Source organism: Neoarius graeffei, chromosome 13 (assembly GCF_027579695.1).
Source record: "Neoarius graeffei isolate fNeoGra1 chromosome 13, fNeoGra1.pri, whole genome shotgun sequence".
Taxonomy (NCBI): domain Eukaryota; kingdom Metazoa; phylum Chordata; class Actinopteri; order Siluriformes; family Ariidae; genus Neoarius; species Neoarius graeffei.
In genome coordinates, this window is record NC_083581.1 from 78,482,130 (window position 1) to 78,501,157 (window position 19,028).

Below are 19,028 nucleotides of genomic sequence, written 5' to 3' on the forward strand. Positions count from 1 at the left end.
ACTGGAGATACCGCTTACAGTCCACATGCGTATAAAAGCGTTTTCTCCATCTCTGTATACATTAAAGTGTATATAATGCAATAAAGATTTTACATATAACATGTTTATCTTTATTTATTGTGTGAAAATTGTGTCATTTTTACTTTATTTTACAAAGTTGACAGAACAATACAAGAATTTTTTTTTGGAAATAGCCTTTTGTTCACTGATTTTTTAAACAGTTGACAAAAAGTTAATAGGGAATATATTTTTTTCAAAAACTTAATCTTCAGAGAACTCATCTTCAAAAAACCCTTCATCAAATCCATAATTTTTCTTCACTTTTTTTCATCCATTAAGAATATATTTCCATTCATAACTGTTATTTCTCATCATTTTCTGTGCTGACTGACCCTTTTGTTTTGACAGGACTGGAACACTGATACTGGATGCTGAAAATCCTCAGGACAGGGGTCCCAGATGGGATGATGTCATAATAATAATAATAATAATAATAGGGGTCTACCACGCTAAACTCATACTTAAATCATGATATATAGACCTAATAACCTATATGTACCTCCCACATAATAGTTGGGGCCCTAAAAAGGATATCAGACAAGTGGGAGTCATGCGAGTATAGATTTTCTACGTACCGTAAAATACCAAATAATAGCCGAGTTCCAATTAACCGCCGAGTTCCCTTTAACGGCCGGGTGTACGCGTGTGTTGTGACAAATAAAGGCCGGTTCCAAATACTCGCCGGGGTCTTAAAAAAAAAAAAAAAAAAGCGTCCGAACATTCTATCTAGAATCTTGAGGCCCAGCACTTTTCTGGTTTTCTGGTGTTTAAACGATTTTGCATTGCATAGTTTTCTACCGAAACAATATGAATGAATGAAATTATTTCTATAATACTGTTTACAACATTTTGTTACGTGATAATAAACATGCCATTTCAATGTTATAATCTTGGTCTACCGTAATATTTCTTGAGGAATGCAACTCCGTAACTTTTGACAGATGTCTTAGCCACCCCTTTGGGTATACCCAACGAAAGCCAGCGTGTGTGGTGACATTGAGGACTGCGGGTTTCCAAGGTTGGACTGCTGCTTCTGTTAAACGACCTAAATTGCCGAATGCATGCGTCAAAGCACACACTGAGTTTTATTAAAGACCTTATACCATTTCACTTGCCCTTACCCATTCGGATCTGGAAGACGCTTTACAAAAAAGGTGAGAGCGTTCTAACATGCATTTCAGTCTGCTCGCGGCCAATCTAATCCAAGGGGCCTTTTCAACAAGTCATCTGTCGTGCAAGTTGGGCAGAAGCACGCGTCAGGCAGGCAACATGTAGGCCTACAAGTCAGTAACCTATTCAACTAACTTTCATCCGAACTTTAAGTTTTCTACGGGGTCGAGCCACCGTACCAACTCACTCGGGGAATAGGCTCATATCGGCCAAATAGGGAGACGTCTTGGAGAGAAACGTGAGAATGCAAGATGACAGTATGTAGCCACTGCAGGTCACTTATTTTTCAGCATAAGAAAAAACCCTTTGGTTTGACACTTCGCACCCTAATTATGTTGCTTCAACGTCGCGCCCTCCATGCAATTTCAGATTGACAGACATCGCGAAGCGCAAAGGGTGGAGGCTGCATGGGTGAGGGTGATAGCAAGTGACCATAACTTTGCAGAGTAATTAAATCACAGTGCTGCGCACAGACAATGGTGTGGTTTCTTGATTATTTTGTAAAGCATGCGCTTAACTAGTCATTAACAGGAAAAGGTGTGTGATTTATCCTTTATCCACCCCGACTGTGCCATGCGAAGATGCATTCTGCGTCTTCAAAATTCCCCGAAGTCGGCACCGTGCTATCTGTAATCTAACTCTAAACAAACTAAGTTATACTGGTTAAAAGTAGGCCTATCTGAGAATGATTTTTTTCCCCCGTTTTGAGGTAGATTTTGGGGAAGGTATTTGTGAAGAAGGAATTAATCGCCTGTTCCAAATAGCCGCCTAGTCTTTAATACGCGCCGGGTCTCTTACGTGATTGAGACAAATAATCGCCCGGGCTATTATTTGGTATTTTACGGTAATTTGGTCTGATAAAAACCATCTTCCCCCACAAGCGGCCCCAGCCGAATGTGCCCGAAGTTGACACTCACCGATTCCCATCATTTCCAGTTTTGTTTTCATTTTGCAATGGCAGCCCCCAACATGTGCAAGGAAGGAGTTTGTCAAATATTTCTTGGATTTTACATGAATACTGGGTAGGAACCCATCGTTTTGAACACACCAAGAAAGGCAAGTCTGGGGCGATCTTTACTCGCCATTAGATTTATAATAATAATAATAATAATAATAATAATAAACACTTGAAATAGCACCTGTACAAATATGCTCCAAGTGCTTTACAATCACAAACTAGTAAATTATAATTTAATCACTAATCAGTAACAATTAAAAAGGCTAAAATCTAAAGACTAAACAGCTATAGATTAAAAGCGAGCCTAAAAACAAATGCATCTTTGAAAACATTTGTTGTTCGTCCGTCAATACGACAAAGATCATCACTCATCCAAGAAATCCCGGGGACGGAGTGCGTGCAGTGCGTCTGTGTGCACACAGATGGCTAGTGAGGCCAATCTGCGTACGAAAGAATCTGCCGCAGCTGGGGCATGGAATGGACGCTGGGGCCGGATTCGCAGATCGAGCTTTTCTGGCAGCTCTGCGTGCCTCAGCGGAGGCTGTTCTTGTGGCTTCGCACGCTGAAGCGCCATTTCGGGCAGCAGCGCGCCATCCTGCACGGTCCTGGGCCAATTACTCCCAGTTTGTGGGGCTGATATTGAAAGCCTTTAGTCCGGCTTTAAGGGTGTCCTTGAATCTCTCTTTTTTTTTTTGGCCACCTTGGGAACGTTTCCTGTGCTTTAGCTCGCCGAACAGAAGTCTCTTTGGCAGACGTGTGTCTGGCATGCGGGCTACGTGGCCTGCCCAACGAAGCTGAGACTGCATCAGGATAGTGTGAATGCTGGGCAGGCCAGCACGTGTAAGGACCTCAGTGTCTGGGATCTTCTCTTGCCATTTGATGCCAAGAATTTTCCTCAGGCAGGTGGTGTGGAAGTGGTTCAGCTTCCTGGCATGACGCTGATAGACCGTCCAGGTTTCAGCACCGTAAAGCAACGTAGTTAGAACAACGGCCTTATACACTTTGATCTTGGTTTCCGTTTTTATGCCTCATCTTTTCCAGACGTTCTTACGAAGCCTGCCGAAAGCAGTGCTCGCTTTAGCCAGTTTATTTGTTACTTCATCATCAAGGGTGACGTTCCTGGAGAGTGTGCTTCCAAGGTAGGTGAGCTTTTCCATGACGTTCAGTCTGTGCCTGTTGGTGATGTTGGGAGCACTGTACGGCTTTCCCGGCGCTGGCTGATGCATGACCTCTGTCTTTTTAGTGCTGATGGTTAGGCCAAAGTTACTACAGGCATTCGAGAATATGTCGACTGTGCGTTGCATATCAGGTTCTGACGCAGCATTCAGGGTGCAATCATCGGCAAAGAGAAGGTTGTTGATGGTATCAGTCGAGACCTTAGATTTAGCCTGCAGCCTTCTTAGATTGAACAGCAAGCTATCAGTACGGTAGTTGATACCAATGCCCACCTCAGCATCTCCAAAGGCATCGTCCAACATGGCCGAAAACATTAGACTGAACAAGGTGGGGGTGAGGACACATCCTTGCTTCACTCCACTGGAGATGAGGAATGGATCAGAGGTCTCTCCATTTGCCTGGACTCTTGCTAGCATGCCTTCGTGAAGTTGACACATGATGTTTACGAACTTGCTGGGGCAACCGTACTTTGCCATAATTCTCCAAAGACCATCTCTACTCACGGTGTCAAATGCCTTCGTCAAATCGACGCAAGTGGAATAAAGGTCAACATTTTGTTCCTGACACTTCTCCTGGAGTTGTCTGGCAGCAAACACCATGTCTGTAGTCCCACGCTCTTTCCGAAAGCCACACTGACTCTCTGGTAGTAGACCTTGCTCGAGATGTGCAATGAGGCGGTTGAGTAAAATTCTGGCCAAGACCTTTCCTGCGACAGCCAGCAGGGAGATTCTGCGGTGATTGTCGCAGATACGACGGTTACCTTTGCGCTTGTAGAGGTGCATGATGGATGCATTCTTAAAGTCCTGTGGCACAGCCTTATGAAGCCAGATGAGCTGAAAAAGCTGGTGGAGTTTCTCAGTCAGGGCTACTCCCCCCTCTTTATAGACTTCAGCTGGAATGGAGTCTAAACCTGGAGCTTTGCCACTTGAGAGAAGATGGATAGCTTTCTCAATTTCCTCAAATGTTGGTATGGCGTCCATGGTCTCGTCAACAGGAACCTGAAGTAGCCTGTTGATGGCTTCATCGTTTATTGATGAGGGCCTATTCAGGATACTCAAAGTGTTCTGCCCATCTCTCGAGGACTTTATCCTTGTCAGAGATCAGTGTTGACCCATCAGCACTGAGAAGTGGAGACAGTGAGCCTGTGGTGGTGGGACCATAGATTTCTTTCAAGCTGTTGTAGAAGTTCATGTCGTTTCTGTCAGCAAAGCCCTGGATCTCGTCAGCTTTCTTATTTAGCCAGGAGTCCTGCATCTGGTGCAGCTTCGCCTGTACGGTGCTCCGCACATTTCGTAGTATGTCATGCTTTGATGTTGATGTCGGATCGTCGAGATGGGCTTTATACGCACGGCGCTTTTCCTCTAGTAGCTGATCAATCTCCATGCAGTTCTCATCAAACCAGTCTTCGCGCTTTCTGGTAGTTGGTCCAAGGCATTCCAGGGCCGTGTTGTAAACCATCTCGCGGAGTGCAGTCCACGCTCTCTCAATATCATGGCCATCCAGTACAGTGGAGTCTAAGCGTTGTCCAAGGGTGTCGGTAAAAGACTGCTTGATATTTCTGACCTTTAACTTGCTGGTATTCAGTCGTTTAGGCACTTTTGCACCCTGGGGCCGTCTTTTGGGCTGGACACAGATATTTAGTTTGGAAACAACCAGGCGGTGATCTGTCCAGCACTCAGCGCCACACATGGTCTTTGTAACCCGAACATCTTGTCTGTCCCTCTTTCGCACGATGGAATAGTCGATTAGATGCCAGTGCTTTGAGCGGGGATGCATCCAAGATGTTTTGTTATGCGTAGGGAGACTGAAGATGGTGTTAGTAATCAAAAGGCTGTGTTCCACACAGGTCTGCAGAAGGAGGAGACCGTTGCTGTTACATTTTCCTACTCCATGCTTCCCAATCACTCCTTCCCAGGAGGCGCTGTCACAGCCAACTCTCGCATTGAAATCGCCTAGGATAATAAGTATATCTGCTTCTGGGGTCGAGTTGATGACAGTGTTTAGATCTTCATAGAACTTGTCTTTAGCCTCATCTGGGTTAGTCATGGTGGGGGCATAGACACTGATAATGATAGCAAACTTTTGGCCATGGGAAAGAGGGAGTCGCAACGTCATTAGGCAATCGGTTACACCCTTCGGGCGACCAGCTAGCTTTCCAACAAGTGATGACTTAACAGCGAACCCAACCCCGGCTTCTCTTCTCTCTTCAGGGCCGCGTCCACACCAGAAGAAGGTGTAGCCTGCACCTCTCTCGCACAGATCACCCGCTCCTGCCAGCCTGGTTTCACTAAGAGCAGCGATGTCAATGCCGTATCTGCCAAGTTCTTTAGTGACAAGTGCTGTGCGTCTCTGGGGTCTTTCGGAGGAATCTCTATCAAGAAGCGTGCGAACAATCCAAGCTGCAAGGGTTACTGGTATTGTTCTAGTTCTCAGTTTACTTCCTTTGTTTCAAACGCATGAGTAGTGCCCCCTCCAGTCGCAGTAAACTGGCTAGGGTAGGAGGAGTAGGCAATGTTTGGGACACCTTTTCTAGTCCCTTCCTCATGCCGTGGAGGTGAGCAGTGCATTTCCTAAATAGGGCTGCTCAGTCGCTCAGACTGCTGCCGAAATCCACTGCTACTCCGGTCAGTGAATAGCGACCCAATGGCCTGAGCCGCCTACGTGCAGGGTTGTGGCTACGACTACCAGTGTACCCACACCTGTCGCTTCGTCGCGCGCCTGTGGCCACAGGACTTTCGATTGAAGGGGATGGGATAGAGGATGATAGATGACTTGTGCTGTGAATTTTAATTAAAGTGAAGAAGAGTTGCGCAAACGTTATTCAACATTAACGTTCTCGGGAATGCGCACACGGTCAGGGAATTTATTCCAAAGAAACTGAGCATGTGAAGAAAAAGACCTAAAACCATAACTGTTCAGTCAGTAGGCGACTGGGACAAGCCGGACAGCAGAAGCAGGGGAACACAAGGTTCTTCGGGGTCTAGACACTGTCAAAAGCTCTTGCAGGTAGGAAGGTGCCAAACCATTCAAAAGTAAGTAGATTATTCTTGAACAAAATTCTAAATTCGACTGGCAGCCAATGCAGCTCCTGTAAGACAGGCTGAGATTTCACAGCTCGCATTTGGCAAGTGGCGAGTTGTTAAACTACACGCTGATGTCATCATGCAATAGAACACATTTCCCTCGTGTTAGACTCCATGGCTTGTTATTAATATTAAAAGCAGTACAGTGTGCTCTGATTGGTAGATCAATGTATAAAACCGCGGTGCTAGGTGCTCGTCGTGCAAAAGTGCCCTTCTACCACGATCTGTGTGTCCCTCTTTTGGCCATCCACCTGTTTTACAGTCTGTCCTTCTACAGACATGTCTGTCTTTTTAGAGATTAGGGGTTGATGTATTGTGTGTTTTGGTGTGTGTGCTGAGTGTGACGTACATTAGCCTCATAGCCACAGGACTCGAATATGAGTGTCTCTGGTTTGTGATGCCAGTTCTGCACCGGAGCACAGGGAGCTGCCTGACTGGGGGGGCGCAGGGTCAACCTCGACTCAGCACGCTCATCCTCATACCTCTCCTGAGAGAGAGAGAGAGAGAGAGAGAGAGAGAGAGAGAGAGAGTCAGTTAACACTTTCATTCATTGCTCTGAGGTGAGTGTACCTAAAACTCACCATGCTTATTTCATGCATTAGTTTTCCACACCTATTAGCCCCACCCCTTTAAGAGCAAATGAGTTTGGGGTATCGATGACCTCATAACGGATGGATGAGATATATGGGATGGAATGGAGCAGGTCATGAAACCTGTTGTGTACTGAATGACGCCTGATTAATCTGCAGAAAGGTGCCGTTCCACTGAGTGAGTTTCAGTTGTACTTAATCACAGATACGTGGAGAAGAACCCAGTCGTACTTCAGAATTACGACCTGCTGTAATTCAGTTAATTTGGCACTTTCCTTTCGAAACAAGCAAACAATATTTAGGAAACTTGAACTGCAGCTGCAGGTTGATGAGGTCATAATCAGTGCTGCAACAGCTGGCCAATCAGCAGCTTTGATTAAACTCACACTCACTTGAAGACTTTAACCAAATCAGCATGTGCTTGATGTCTGAGCTGTAATTACCCATAATTCCCTTCCCTGTGCCTCTCCACATGCAGGAGAATAAGTCAATCTGGATGGTGCTTACCTGTGCTCTGGATTTGACTGACGGGTCATAGTCTGTTTCCGCCCCCTTTGTCCTCCCAGAATCCCCTGTCGGATCCACTGGGTGGTGTGTGTAGGAGTCTGAGAGACCCAGAGCAGATGACGACGCCTGAGGCATCGCATCAGGACACTGAAATTCACAAACGATATTAGTAATAATTAAATCAGACAGTAATACAAGACTTGTGTGTGTGTGTGTGTGTGTGTGTGTGTCTCTCTCTCACCCTGATCTGAGAGAGTCGAGGTGGTTTCACTGGTGGCTCATCATACAGTCGGTCAGTTAATGATGCGATAATTCGCTTCCTGTGACCCAACAAGGTGATCTTCAGCACCTACACACACACACACACACACTTTTAAACCAATTAACATCCTTATCCAAGTGTGCATGCTTGACAGACCAATTCTGATCAACCACAAGGCAAATGGCCAAAAGTGTGTGGACACCTGACCATCACACCCATGTGTGTTTTTCCCCCAAAACTGTTGCCACAAAATTTACAGCACATCATGGTCCAGCGTTTCTGTGCTGTAGCGTTATAATTTCCCTTCACTGCAAACAACAGGCTTTAGTGCATAAAGTGACCTCCATGAAGTCATGGTGTGTCAAATCTGTAGTGAAAGAACTCGAGGATGCTGCACAGAGCCCTGACCTCAACCCTACTGTAGAGATCAAAGTGGAGCAAAGAAAAAAAAACCTGAACTTTTGAAAGTCAAATGAAGATATTGGGGGGGGGGGGGGGGGGGGGACGTTCCCTGAAAATATTTTAATCACATAACACGCAAAACCCTGCATTCTAGTGCATTTTAGTACTTATTTTCACTAAAACAAGTTGTAACTTTGAAGCCTTTTTCTTTCATGTACATTAATGATTAACATGTCAAAAACATCAAATTTAATTCCCTAGTTAACGAGTAATTTTCAGGAGTGCGTTTAGAAAACGCGGTGATTTTCCTGCTACACAGTTCATTACTTTGAAAAAAAAAATCAGACAGTTGAAGGTAAACTCAGCAAAATCCCAAACCAGTCCTGTGAAACAGTAAAGGTCTGTTAGAGTTTCTAAAGCTTTCAGGTTTCAGTGTTGGGGACGTTGAGCCTCGTTTATCAATCTGTTAGTAGAGTTGTGCGTTTGCAGAAGCGAAAGTGAACTAAACATTTCCAATTCAGATTTATGCGAGTTGAAGCCAATTGTTTACATTAGTTCGTATTGTCTGTAAATTTAAACACCAATGAATACCAAATTTCTCATGTAAATCAGGGCTGTAGTGTGTGTGTGTGTGTGTCACACACTGACGCTACGTTCACACTGCAAGGCTTAATGCTCAATTCCGATTTTTTTTGTGAAATCGTTCACATTAACAAATATATGCGACTTGTATGTGATCCTCAGTATGAACGAAAAGTGACCTAAAAGTGTTCCGCATGCGCATTGCAGGATACGAGTCGACGACGTCACACGCAGTGAGCATGGCCAGTGTTTACGGAAGTAAAACCGCCCGGTTGCGGTATGATCCATCCAATCTAGCTTGAATAGCTGCATCCCCCCAAATGGAAATCAGCTCCCTAACCTCTGCGTCCTTCCATTGAGAAGATTCAGAACCTTCACAGCCCGAAGCGTCCCTCGCATTGATGTCATGCGCAGGGGCGCAGATACGTTTTTTGAACTGGGGGGGACAAAGCTGCCAGCAAACCAACCCCAACCCCGATATGCCTGTCAAACTTCTTGTGGGTTACCATAGCAACCAAGCTCGAGCTCGCAACCTGTGCAGTCTGCGCAGCTCAACCAACCGAATATCAGTCTTTGTTTTGTTTTATGTGAGTTGTTGCAACTATGTATACACTGCTGTGCACCTCAATAAACCGAATGGTAATTAGTCTTTTGATTTTTCCGTGAGGTTTGCCTTATGCAAAGAAAGACAGCATAGACGTTTTTTCCTCCCTATAAGTGGGGGGGGGACCGAACGAAGTGAATTTAAATATGACTCGTCCCACCCTCTATCTGCGCCCGTGATTATGCGCCATGTTGTTGTAACTTTTTTTGAGAGACCCGCCGCCTACTTCAGCGCAGAATAGTGACGTTTGTGGCTTGTTGATGACGTGTAAGTCGGATGAATGCGACCTGGCGGTTCAGACTGAAGTCGCATATGAAAAGAGCGGATAGGAATCGGAATTAGGACCACATATCCAAACGGCCTGGGTCGGATTTGAAAAAATCGGATCTGTGTCGTTCATATTGTCAATAAAAGATCGGATACAGGTCACATATGGGCGAAAAGATCGGATTTGAGTCACTTCAGCCTGCAGTGTGAACGTAGCCTGACTGGCAGCCTGACTGCATTATGTAACAAAAAATAATTTCCAATGCTAGTTTTAGGCAGCTTAGACCCCGGCTCTTCTATTATTGCTGTTTCTTCCACGTTTTCTTGATGTTGTGTTCTAGAAACGGCGCTAAAACTCAGCTTCGAAACCACAAAATGCAACTTTGATGGAAAAAAAAATATAATAAATTGCTTACCTCCCTTCACGTCGAAAGGAGGAGGAAAGTTTTGCTTGTTTTGACACGGCGAATTATTAACACGAGAAAATACTCGTAATTCACAACTAAAGAGAGACTGCAGCTCCACTGGCAGCTTGAACACGCTTTCTAGTGCGATTGTGTTGCGCAGAACGGTGTCAGTCCTGCGCGCCTTAGCTCGTGCACCTGAAGGCGTGCCTTGGGCACGTGTGCCTAACGAGCTCCGGCACACGTGCCGTTAACAAAGAACACCTGTCTTTAAATCAATGAACTGTGTTTGGGCTGTTTAAGGACCGCGCCCATGCAAGGATGATGCGAAGTATTACGCCGCATCTAGGAACGCGAAAAATCCAAAAAATAAATTTCTCCATTCGTAAAACCGGAGATTTTCCAGAGTTTTGTCAAATATCCGGATTTCCGGGTATTTCGTCATTAGCGGAAAAAATCAGGAGGAATTTTCATGAAAATCTAAAAATCCGGAATTCCAGGAAAATCCGGAACACTTTCATGACTACCTACTGGGATGAACTGGAACGTCTACTGCACCCCACACCTTACTCCTCACCAAACATCAGTGCCTGATCTCACTAATGCAGCTGAATGAACACAAATCTCCACAGCCACGCCCCAAAATCTAGTGGAAACTATTGCTACAGGAAAGGGGGACAAAATCTGGAACAGGACGTTCACAAGGACATACGAGTGCGGTTACTCAGGTGTCCACATACTTTTGGCAATATAGTGCAGCTCAAGAGCCAGGACTGGGTCAGTAAAGGGTCTAATCAGGCTCAGTAAGTGAACATAGAATTAAAAGGAGAGATCGTGTGTTATTCCACCACTAGGAGGCAAAATACTGACTGAAACCATGCATCAGTAGTGACAGTGAATACTTACACAATCAGGACATGTTTAATTGTAAATAATTTCGCACACTACACTGATCCCACCATTTTTTAAATTATTATTATGAAGAAGTTTTATGCAGATGGAAGACAAAACCCCAAATATCAGGAAACGAAAGCTGGAATTCTGATCCATCTTCTCATTCATCTTTTGATTCCAAATCCAAATATCTTCAGGTGTTTTGCAAAGAGAGAGAGAGAGAGAGAGAAAGAGAGAGAGAGAGAGAGAGAGAGAGAGAGAGAGAGAAAGAGAGCGCATGCGTGTGTACTCACATTGACCATCTCGAGCTCCCACAGGTTCCTCACTGCCTCGAGTGTGTTGTATCCACTTTGCAGGAAGTTGTGCAGATATTCACTCAGACCCAACGATTCCAACCAAGAGGAGAGAGAGACGCTGCCCTCACAGCCTCTAACCTACACACACAGCCTCAGGTCATAATGGACTCCTTTCATTCATAGGTCTTTATTGCATAAGATACAATCATGTATTCTCTCCACATTCACTGGATATGAGCAATCGTGTGCTCTGATTGGCTGCTCTACTACTAGGATAACAGCTCATATACCGTGAGTCGAGAAAAACAAAATGGCGGCGCGTGCTGCTGAACCAACCAATTTTTTTTTTTTTTCATTTTGCATTTTCTTCAAGCGGTGATTCCGAGAACCAACTAATTGAATTGGTGTGGCCCTAAGAGGAAATGATTTTGTTGGACGTTTTGTATAAAAGTTTTTATTTATCGAATTTGCAAAAAATAAAAATGCTCCGTTTCTCAAAATCCAGTAAATGTGGACAGAATAAAAACAGTTTTTCCACTCAATCTCGTCGTATGTGGATTATAGCGCTATCAGCTCATGTACGACTCGATTTCGTGGAATAACTTAAATAAATCCTGTTACAATATAAACAAAAAGAAAAAAGGTAACAGAAAAAATGGAAAATATAAAGCTAAATATTTAAGATATGTAATACTAAAATGTAAAAATTCCACACAGATTACTAATAATAATTTTTTAATAAAGTGTCATAACAAAACACCAAGTAGCTCCGCCCATCTGAATTAAAATATCATGCTCAATTTAACTCCTTGACAGCCAGAACACACCAACAGACCGTTTGACTCTTTAAATAAACTCAGTTAGATTTTTATTTTTTTTAAATTGTAAATGTTAACCTTCTGTTCTTCCTCTGTACACCCGGGTTTCCTCAGGGTTCTCCAGTTTCCTCCCACCTCTCAAAAACATGGCCCATAGGGGTGTGTGTGTGTGTGTGTGTGTGTGTGTGTGTGTGTGTGTGTGTGTGTGTGTGAGAGAGAGAGAGACCTTGGGCAGTGTGCGAGCAGCATTCAGCAGTTTCCTCCTGTGAGTTGCATCTGTGATCCCAATCTCCTTCAGATCCTGCTCCTCCATCACATTACTCCCCTACACACACACACACACACACACACACACACACAATTAGAATTCCCTGTTTTATTTTTCATGACTCAGCAATTTAAAAGTCTAAATTAATCCAGATTCCCACAGAAATCTTCAACACCAATTAAAACATGAATACAAACGGATCGAACAGAACCAGAAGGCAGCGCCATTAGGAATATAAACTCGGAATATTCTTCACTTATTTACTCGAGCTGTATTTTGCGAGAATGTTTTTGTGCTGTAACACTCTGCTAATCCAGAGGTTGTGGGGTTTTTGGAGTTTGGATGTTGCAGGTGGTCAGCTGGACAGTTCAGCGTGTTTCATTCTCACCCTCATTTCATCTAAACACCATCAGATATTACAGCATCAGACATAAAATCATCCAACAACGTGACCACAGAAGTTTCTGGCTACACACAGATCACTCACAGCTCCATGAGACACCATCATATTTAAAACAGATACGGCACAAAAAACAAAAACAAAGCACAAAACCCACCCACTTTATGATTGACTGGCAAAAATATTTGCATACAGGGCCATTGCAGAGCGCCCCCTTGTGGTGCAGGGGAGAAAAAAAAAGTTGTTACGAGCGACAGTAACCAATATCAGATGATCATGCCTAAGCATTGACAGCAAATTCCCCGACTTTCACTGACCAAAAAGCTGAATTTCCAGGAGCTATAATAAACGGAAAAACAGGACGGCTTTATGCCAAACAGACAAAAACCAGCCACGGTATTTTAAGTTCACAGACATTCAGTACAAAACCAAACTAGACAGAACTCGATGCCAACGGTGTCGATGGGGACGCCGCCGCCCGGTAGACCACACGCCTTATTAAGTTGTGATTTGGGGATGGACATTTGACCTCACAGTAATCTAGACCTGGTGAAATTACTTGTATTAGCCTTGGAGATATTGTGTTCACAATGTTTGCGGACAGACATTTGACCTCACAGTGACCTTGACTTAGACCTTTTGATCTCAAAATCTAATCAGTTCATGTTTGTCCCAAAGCGCACAAATGGTGAAAGTTTGGTGAAATTCCTTTCAGTAGCCTTTGAGATATCGCGTTCACAAGGTTTCAGGACGGACACACGGATGCACGGACAACCCGAAAACATAATGCCTCCTGCATCTTACAGTGGCGGAGGCATAAAAAGTTAAATTTTTGCTGCTTAAACAAAGTGAAGTGACCTGATAAAGAAAAATACTGCATGAAAATTTACATTTTGAGAAAGAGCAACTAAAATGTAAACATGCTACAAACAAAATCCCTGATATTCCGTGACTTAGTCCAAAAAAGATCAAATCCCCTCACTATCCATGTCTGTAACTGATTTTTTAAAAATTCTAAAAGCAGTGGAAACCCGGTCGTGAAGTGTTCGTATCCATCAAGATAAGAAAAACACAAAGAAAATGGAGATGAATGGATCCAAAACACTGGTAGGAAATTAATGCTAATTAAAGCTGGACCGCCTTTTAGATTTTTCAAGTGTAGGTCATAAAAAGAATTTTCCCGACACCTAATTATTTTTGTTTAGTGACCAAAAGCGACTGAATTCAAATCACAGACTTCCAATTTTATTAGGGTGTTTTTATTTTAAATAGAAGAATTAATGACCATCTCCACATGGCTCTAAATTCTCCGCTATTTTTTCCTGCTTCACCATGAACCAATTCGAGATACTACGTCATGCATCACGTAGTGGGCTTTCCCCGTTCACGCAAGGCATTGTGGGATACAAATTTGAAACAGGAGAGAAAAATGGAGGACGTGAGTGTGCGAATGAAACGTGAAAGAGCGACTACAGTAACGGAAAGTGAGAAGAAAAGCTGTTATGTTCTATACGAAGGAAAGGAAACGCAGGACCAAACTAATAAATATGGGCGCTCAGCGAGCACCTCGGTGTGATCAGCTGTTCGTTTAGCGACAGAATGATGGAACTGTCAGTGCACGCTCAAAGGGAAACCTGTAGATGGCAGTAATGCAACACTGTGGATGCCAGCTGCTGTAAAACCCAAAAGAAGAAGGTAAACCTGCGCATGCGCACACGGACTTCCTCTGTCTGCTTGACTGCGCCAAGCGAGCGATTTCATGCACATTATTTGCTTTAATCCCCTCAAATTAAATAACTTCCCAGCCACAGAATGGCCTGATATTTTGTGAGATATTACAGAAATAAACAGATATCACAATCACCACATTTCAGACGGAACTAAATTTCACTGATTTTATGAAATCGAAAGGCCGTCTAGCTTTAAAAGATTATTCTGTTTTCTTTTTTCAAAAAAAAAAAAAAATCATGGTGAGTTTAACATTTGAATGATTTCCCCCACACTGTGAGCTCATGCAGCTGTTCCCACCCATTTTCAGGAATCTCCGCCCTGAATCTTAACCCTTACAGTATCTATAAAATGACTGACAGATGGTGCATCCTTCCGGACCGGACATTAGCAGTGATGTTATAAACTTTTGCTTCATCCAGTGTTTTATCATTTTTTCAATAACTTCCAGGTTATTTGTACAAATAAGGAGGAAAGAAACCCCAGAACTACTGCACCGTCTCAACTTTCTTGCTTGCAGTTGTAATTAAAATAAAGTTAGTGGCTAACTAGCTAGTACCAAGAGTAAAAGTGAGCTAACGTGTCAAGTTGTTCGCTCGTTACTACGAGCCACAACACCAGTAGCCTGTTAATTCCTTAAGACCATCAAGTATTAATTCTGTTTGTTCCTGTATATTTAAAAAAAAAAAAGAGGTTCTCTCACCATGAATCTCAGATCGTCGAAGCCGTTTAGCAGCAGTTTACTCTCGTACTGAGGCAGACCCGCACGCTCCAGCCAGTCACCCACTGACTGATCCGATATCGTCCCCATCCCTAGTGGAAAAAGCGAGAGGAGGTGCAAAATAAACGAACAAATATAGAAAAGCAAAACAAATCAACCCACCCCAGCTTGAGGGCATCATCATAATTGTGTTTTAATGCCCTAAAAAAGCTGCCAAAGATAAATCTTTTACCTCCATCTATATTTATTCTGTCCACAGTCACTGGATATGAGCAACCACGCGCTCTGATTGGCTACTCTACGACTAGGATATCAGCTCATATACCGTGAGTAGTGAAAAACAAAATGTCGGAACGTGTTGCTGAACCAACCGAGGATGAAATAAAAACTCTACTCGAAAACAAAACTCCCCCCCCCCCCAAAAAAAAAGCAGCAATAAAATATGGAATTAAAAAAGTATTTGATGGTAAAAACAGACCTTTTTATTTGCCAAGAATTATCGCATTTTTCACAAATTGCTCCTGTTATTTCACCGGTTTGTTTACATTCTTGACCTTTAAGCATTAAATTTGTTGAATTTTCGTTCAAAAGCTGTGGTTGAAAGTTACAGAACTGAAATATCCAAGGAAGAATTAAATAAATGCCTAAACCTATTCTATCCCTCGGCACGACAGCGAGACGGCACTTTACGTGCAATATAAACGTGCAGTACCTCTCCTGCTGGACTTTTTACACATCTTTAATATATTTGGTGTAAATACTTCATTTATCTAGCAGTTTACTCTTTTTTCTCTTCTCTGTTCGTCTGTAATGATGCTACTGGAATTTTAATTTCCCTGAGGGAACTCTCCCAAAGGGATCAATAAAGTTCTCTCTAATCTAATCTAATCTTTCTACAAAAAAAAAAAAAAAGAAACCCCACCCACTACTTAACTCAATTCGTGCCGCCATCGATAGGTTTTTAAGACGTCCGCCTAAGCGGAAATGATTTTGTCGGATGTTTTGTATAAAGGTTTTATTTATCGAATTTGCAAAAAATAAATAAATGTTCCATTTCTCAAAATCCAGTGCATGTGGACAGAATAAAACAGTTTTTCCACTCAATCTCGTCGTACACGGATTATAGAGATCAGCCCACGTACGACTCGATTTCATGGAATAACTTAAATATATGATTTACTTCCATTTCCTCCATTTTAAATAACTAGCTGGAAAAGTAACTTTGAACAAATGCGCAGTCAGCACGCAGCTAGTCTGACTGTCCACCTCAGACACTTCACCCAAAAGGACACAGTGTCGTGTCTCATATCGTTTGTACGCTTTTCTGGCCACAAGCTTCAGAATCCTGAAGGCTGCGATTTCTACACTCCAGTCAAACTTCTCTCTTTTTCAGAAAGCAGGCGGATCTCCAGGCGGTCGTGTTTACTGCTGAAATGTACCAAACTCATTTGACGTTATATAGCTAGGACACACGGTTCAGGTTCTGGAGCTCAAGTCCCCAATCGCTCTTTAATTTCCCAACAGGCTCAATGACTTTGGAGTCAGTTTGTGACATCCGTAACGAACCCCACCCTCAAATCATCCAATTTTACACTTTGGTAACTAATTTGAACAAAACCTCACCCAAAAGAAGCCAGCTGTTTTAAAACTCACATATGAGAGGAAGGAGGGTTTCAGATATCGATCAGGAAATGGAGAAATAAACACAGTTTCTCGTAGCTGAGACACAAAACACTTTGGCAGAATGACACTTTTTTATTTGTTAGCATTTGGAAGAAGGTCTACTTAACATTCGTAACAATTTAATTCTGAAAAGAAAGAAAAACAAAGAGAAAAAAAAAGCCCATGACCCCTAGCTAAAAAAAAAAAGTCCACACAAAAATGTTCCAGTGTGTTCACCACCATGTTTACACGGTGCGAGACCATGTGCATGCTTTAGGCCACACCCTTTAGGCCACGAGAGAAATAAGCATTCATGATTTTGTTTACGTCGGATCTCGCGTGCACAGAAACCAAGCCATGATCCTGACATTCCCACGAGCAGCAATAGGATACAACACAGCACCGGAAGCACCAGACCATCGGTGAAAATGAAGTGGGCGAGGCTGAAGGGTGCGAGAAATCTGAGCATAAACATGGCTGCGCTCTGAACACAGGATTAAAATAAGACTCTAAAGATCAAGTTAGCGGGTCGTACCTGTTAAGCTGCTCTCCTGCTCTTTGGAGAAGTCGATTCCCGCTCCGATGAGCGTCATGATCTTCTCGATCTGAAACGGAGAGAACCAGACGACAGAAATAACATCGGATCTGAGGCTTATTGAATAACGCGAGACCTGGTGCTGAGCAGACAAGACGTGAGCGCGAGGATGTGATCTGACTGGCAAATCAACACAGTCCTCATTAATGAGTGCAGAATACATCTTCAGCCACTGAAATCCAGGAAATAAAAGCTGCCGGAGGAAAAAGCTGCCCGTGTAATGAGAAATATTCTCATCATCATCATCATCATCATCAGTCTTTTCAACCGTATTAATCACATGCTAAACCCCACATGCTAAAGCAACACAGCCAAACATTAGCAGCTTCCCACATTCAGAGAAAAGACTCTTCAGCTTTACAGACAGACAGATACGACAACAGATCGTCCCCCTCATGATCCAGAATGGTTTATTCCAGTTTTGGAGAGACAGACAGAAGGGTGAGACAGGCAGACACAGACAGACGTATGGATGAAAGATGTACAGTTAGTAGACAGACAGAAGGGGAGGGAGACAGACAGACAGACGTATGGATGAATTTATGATAGATGTACAGTTAGACAGACAGAAGGGTGAGACAGACAGAAGGGTGAGACAGACAGAAGGGTGAGACAGACAGACGTATGGATGAAAGATGTACAGTTAGTAGACAGACAGAAGGGGAGACAGACAGACAGACAGACGTATGGATGAATTGATGATAGATGTACAGTTAGACAGACAGACAGAAGGGTGAGACAGACAGACAGACAGACGTATGGATGAATTGATGATAGATGTACAGTTAGACAGACAGAGAAGGGTGAGACAGACAGAAGGGTGAGACAGACAGACAGACGTATGGATGAATTGATGATAGATGTACAGTTAGACAGACAGACAGACAGACAGACAGACAGACAGAAGGGTGAGACAGACAGAAGGGTGAGACAGACAGAAGGGTGAGACAGACAGAAGGGTGAGACAGACAGACAGACGTATGGATGAATGGATGATAGATGTACAGTTAGTAGACAGACAGATGGGTGAGACAGACAGACAGACGGGTGAGACAGACAGACAGACAGACAGACAGACAGACAGACGGGAGAGACAGACAGACAGACAGGAGAGACAGACAGACAGACGGGAGAGACAGACAGACGTATGGATGAATTGATGATAGATGTACAGTTAGACAGACAAACAGAAGGGTGAGACAGACAGACAGAAGGGTGAGACAGACAGACAGACAGAGAAGGGTGAGACAGACAGACAGACAGACAGAAGGGTGAGACAGACAGACAGACAGAAGGGTGAGACAGACAGACAGCCAGACAGAAGGGTGAGACAGACAGACAGAAGGGTGAGACAGACAGACAGAAGGGTGAGACAGACAGACAGACAGACAGACAGACAGACAGACAGACAGACAGAAGGGTGAGACAGACAGACAGACAGACAGACAGACAGACAGACAGAAGGGTGAGACAGACAGACAGACAGACAGACAGACAGACAGACAGACGGGTGAGACAGACAGACAGAAGGGTGAGACAGAGGATTAGATTGCTAGTGAACACACAGTAAAGTACTGAAAA

At 43.5% G+C, this 19,028-nt stretch overlaps 1 protein-coding gene across 8 annotated transcripts in view; it reads right to left on the reverse strand.

Annotated features, from left to right (window-relative positions):
- Positions 1-19,028, reverse strand: part of LOC132897171 (ankyrin repeat and SAM domain-containing protein 1A-like) — a 118,004-nt gene that overhangs the window by 20,033 nt on the left and 78,943 nt on the right. For all 8 annotated transcript variants that reach the window (XM_060938580.1, XM_060938583.1, XM_060938579.1 and 5 more), the window contains 7 exons: positions 17,388-17,457; positions 15,173-15,282; positions 12,300-12,398; positions 11,253-11,393; positions 7,786-7,893; positions 7,545-7,691; positions 6,797-6,934 (listed from right to left, as the gene is read on the reverse strand). In XM_060938580.1, the coding sequence (XP_060794563.1) occupies positions 6,797-6,934; positions 7,545-7,691; positions 7,786-7,893; positions 11,253-11,393; positions 12,300-12,398; positions 15,173-15,282; positions 17,388-17,457 (813 nt within the window). The remainder of the gene's footprint in view (positions 1-6,796; positions 6,935-7,544; positions 7,692-7,785; positions 7,894-11,252; positions 11,394-12,299; positions 12,399-15,172; positions 15,283-17,387; positions 17,458-19,028) is intronic.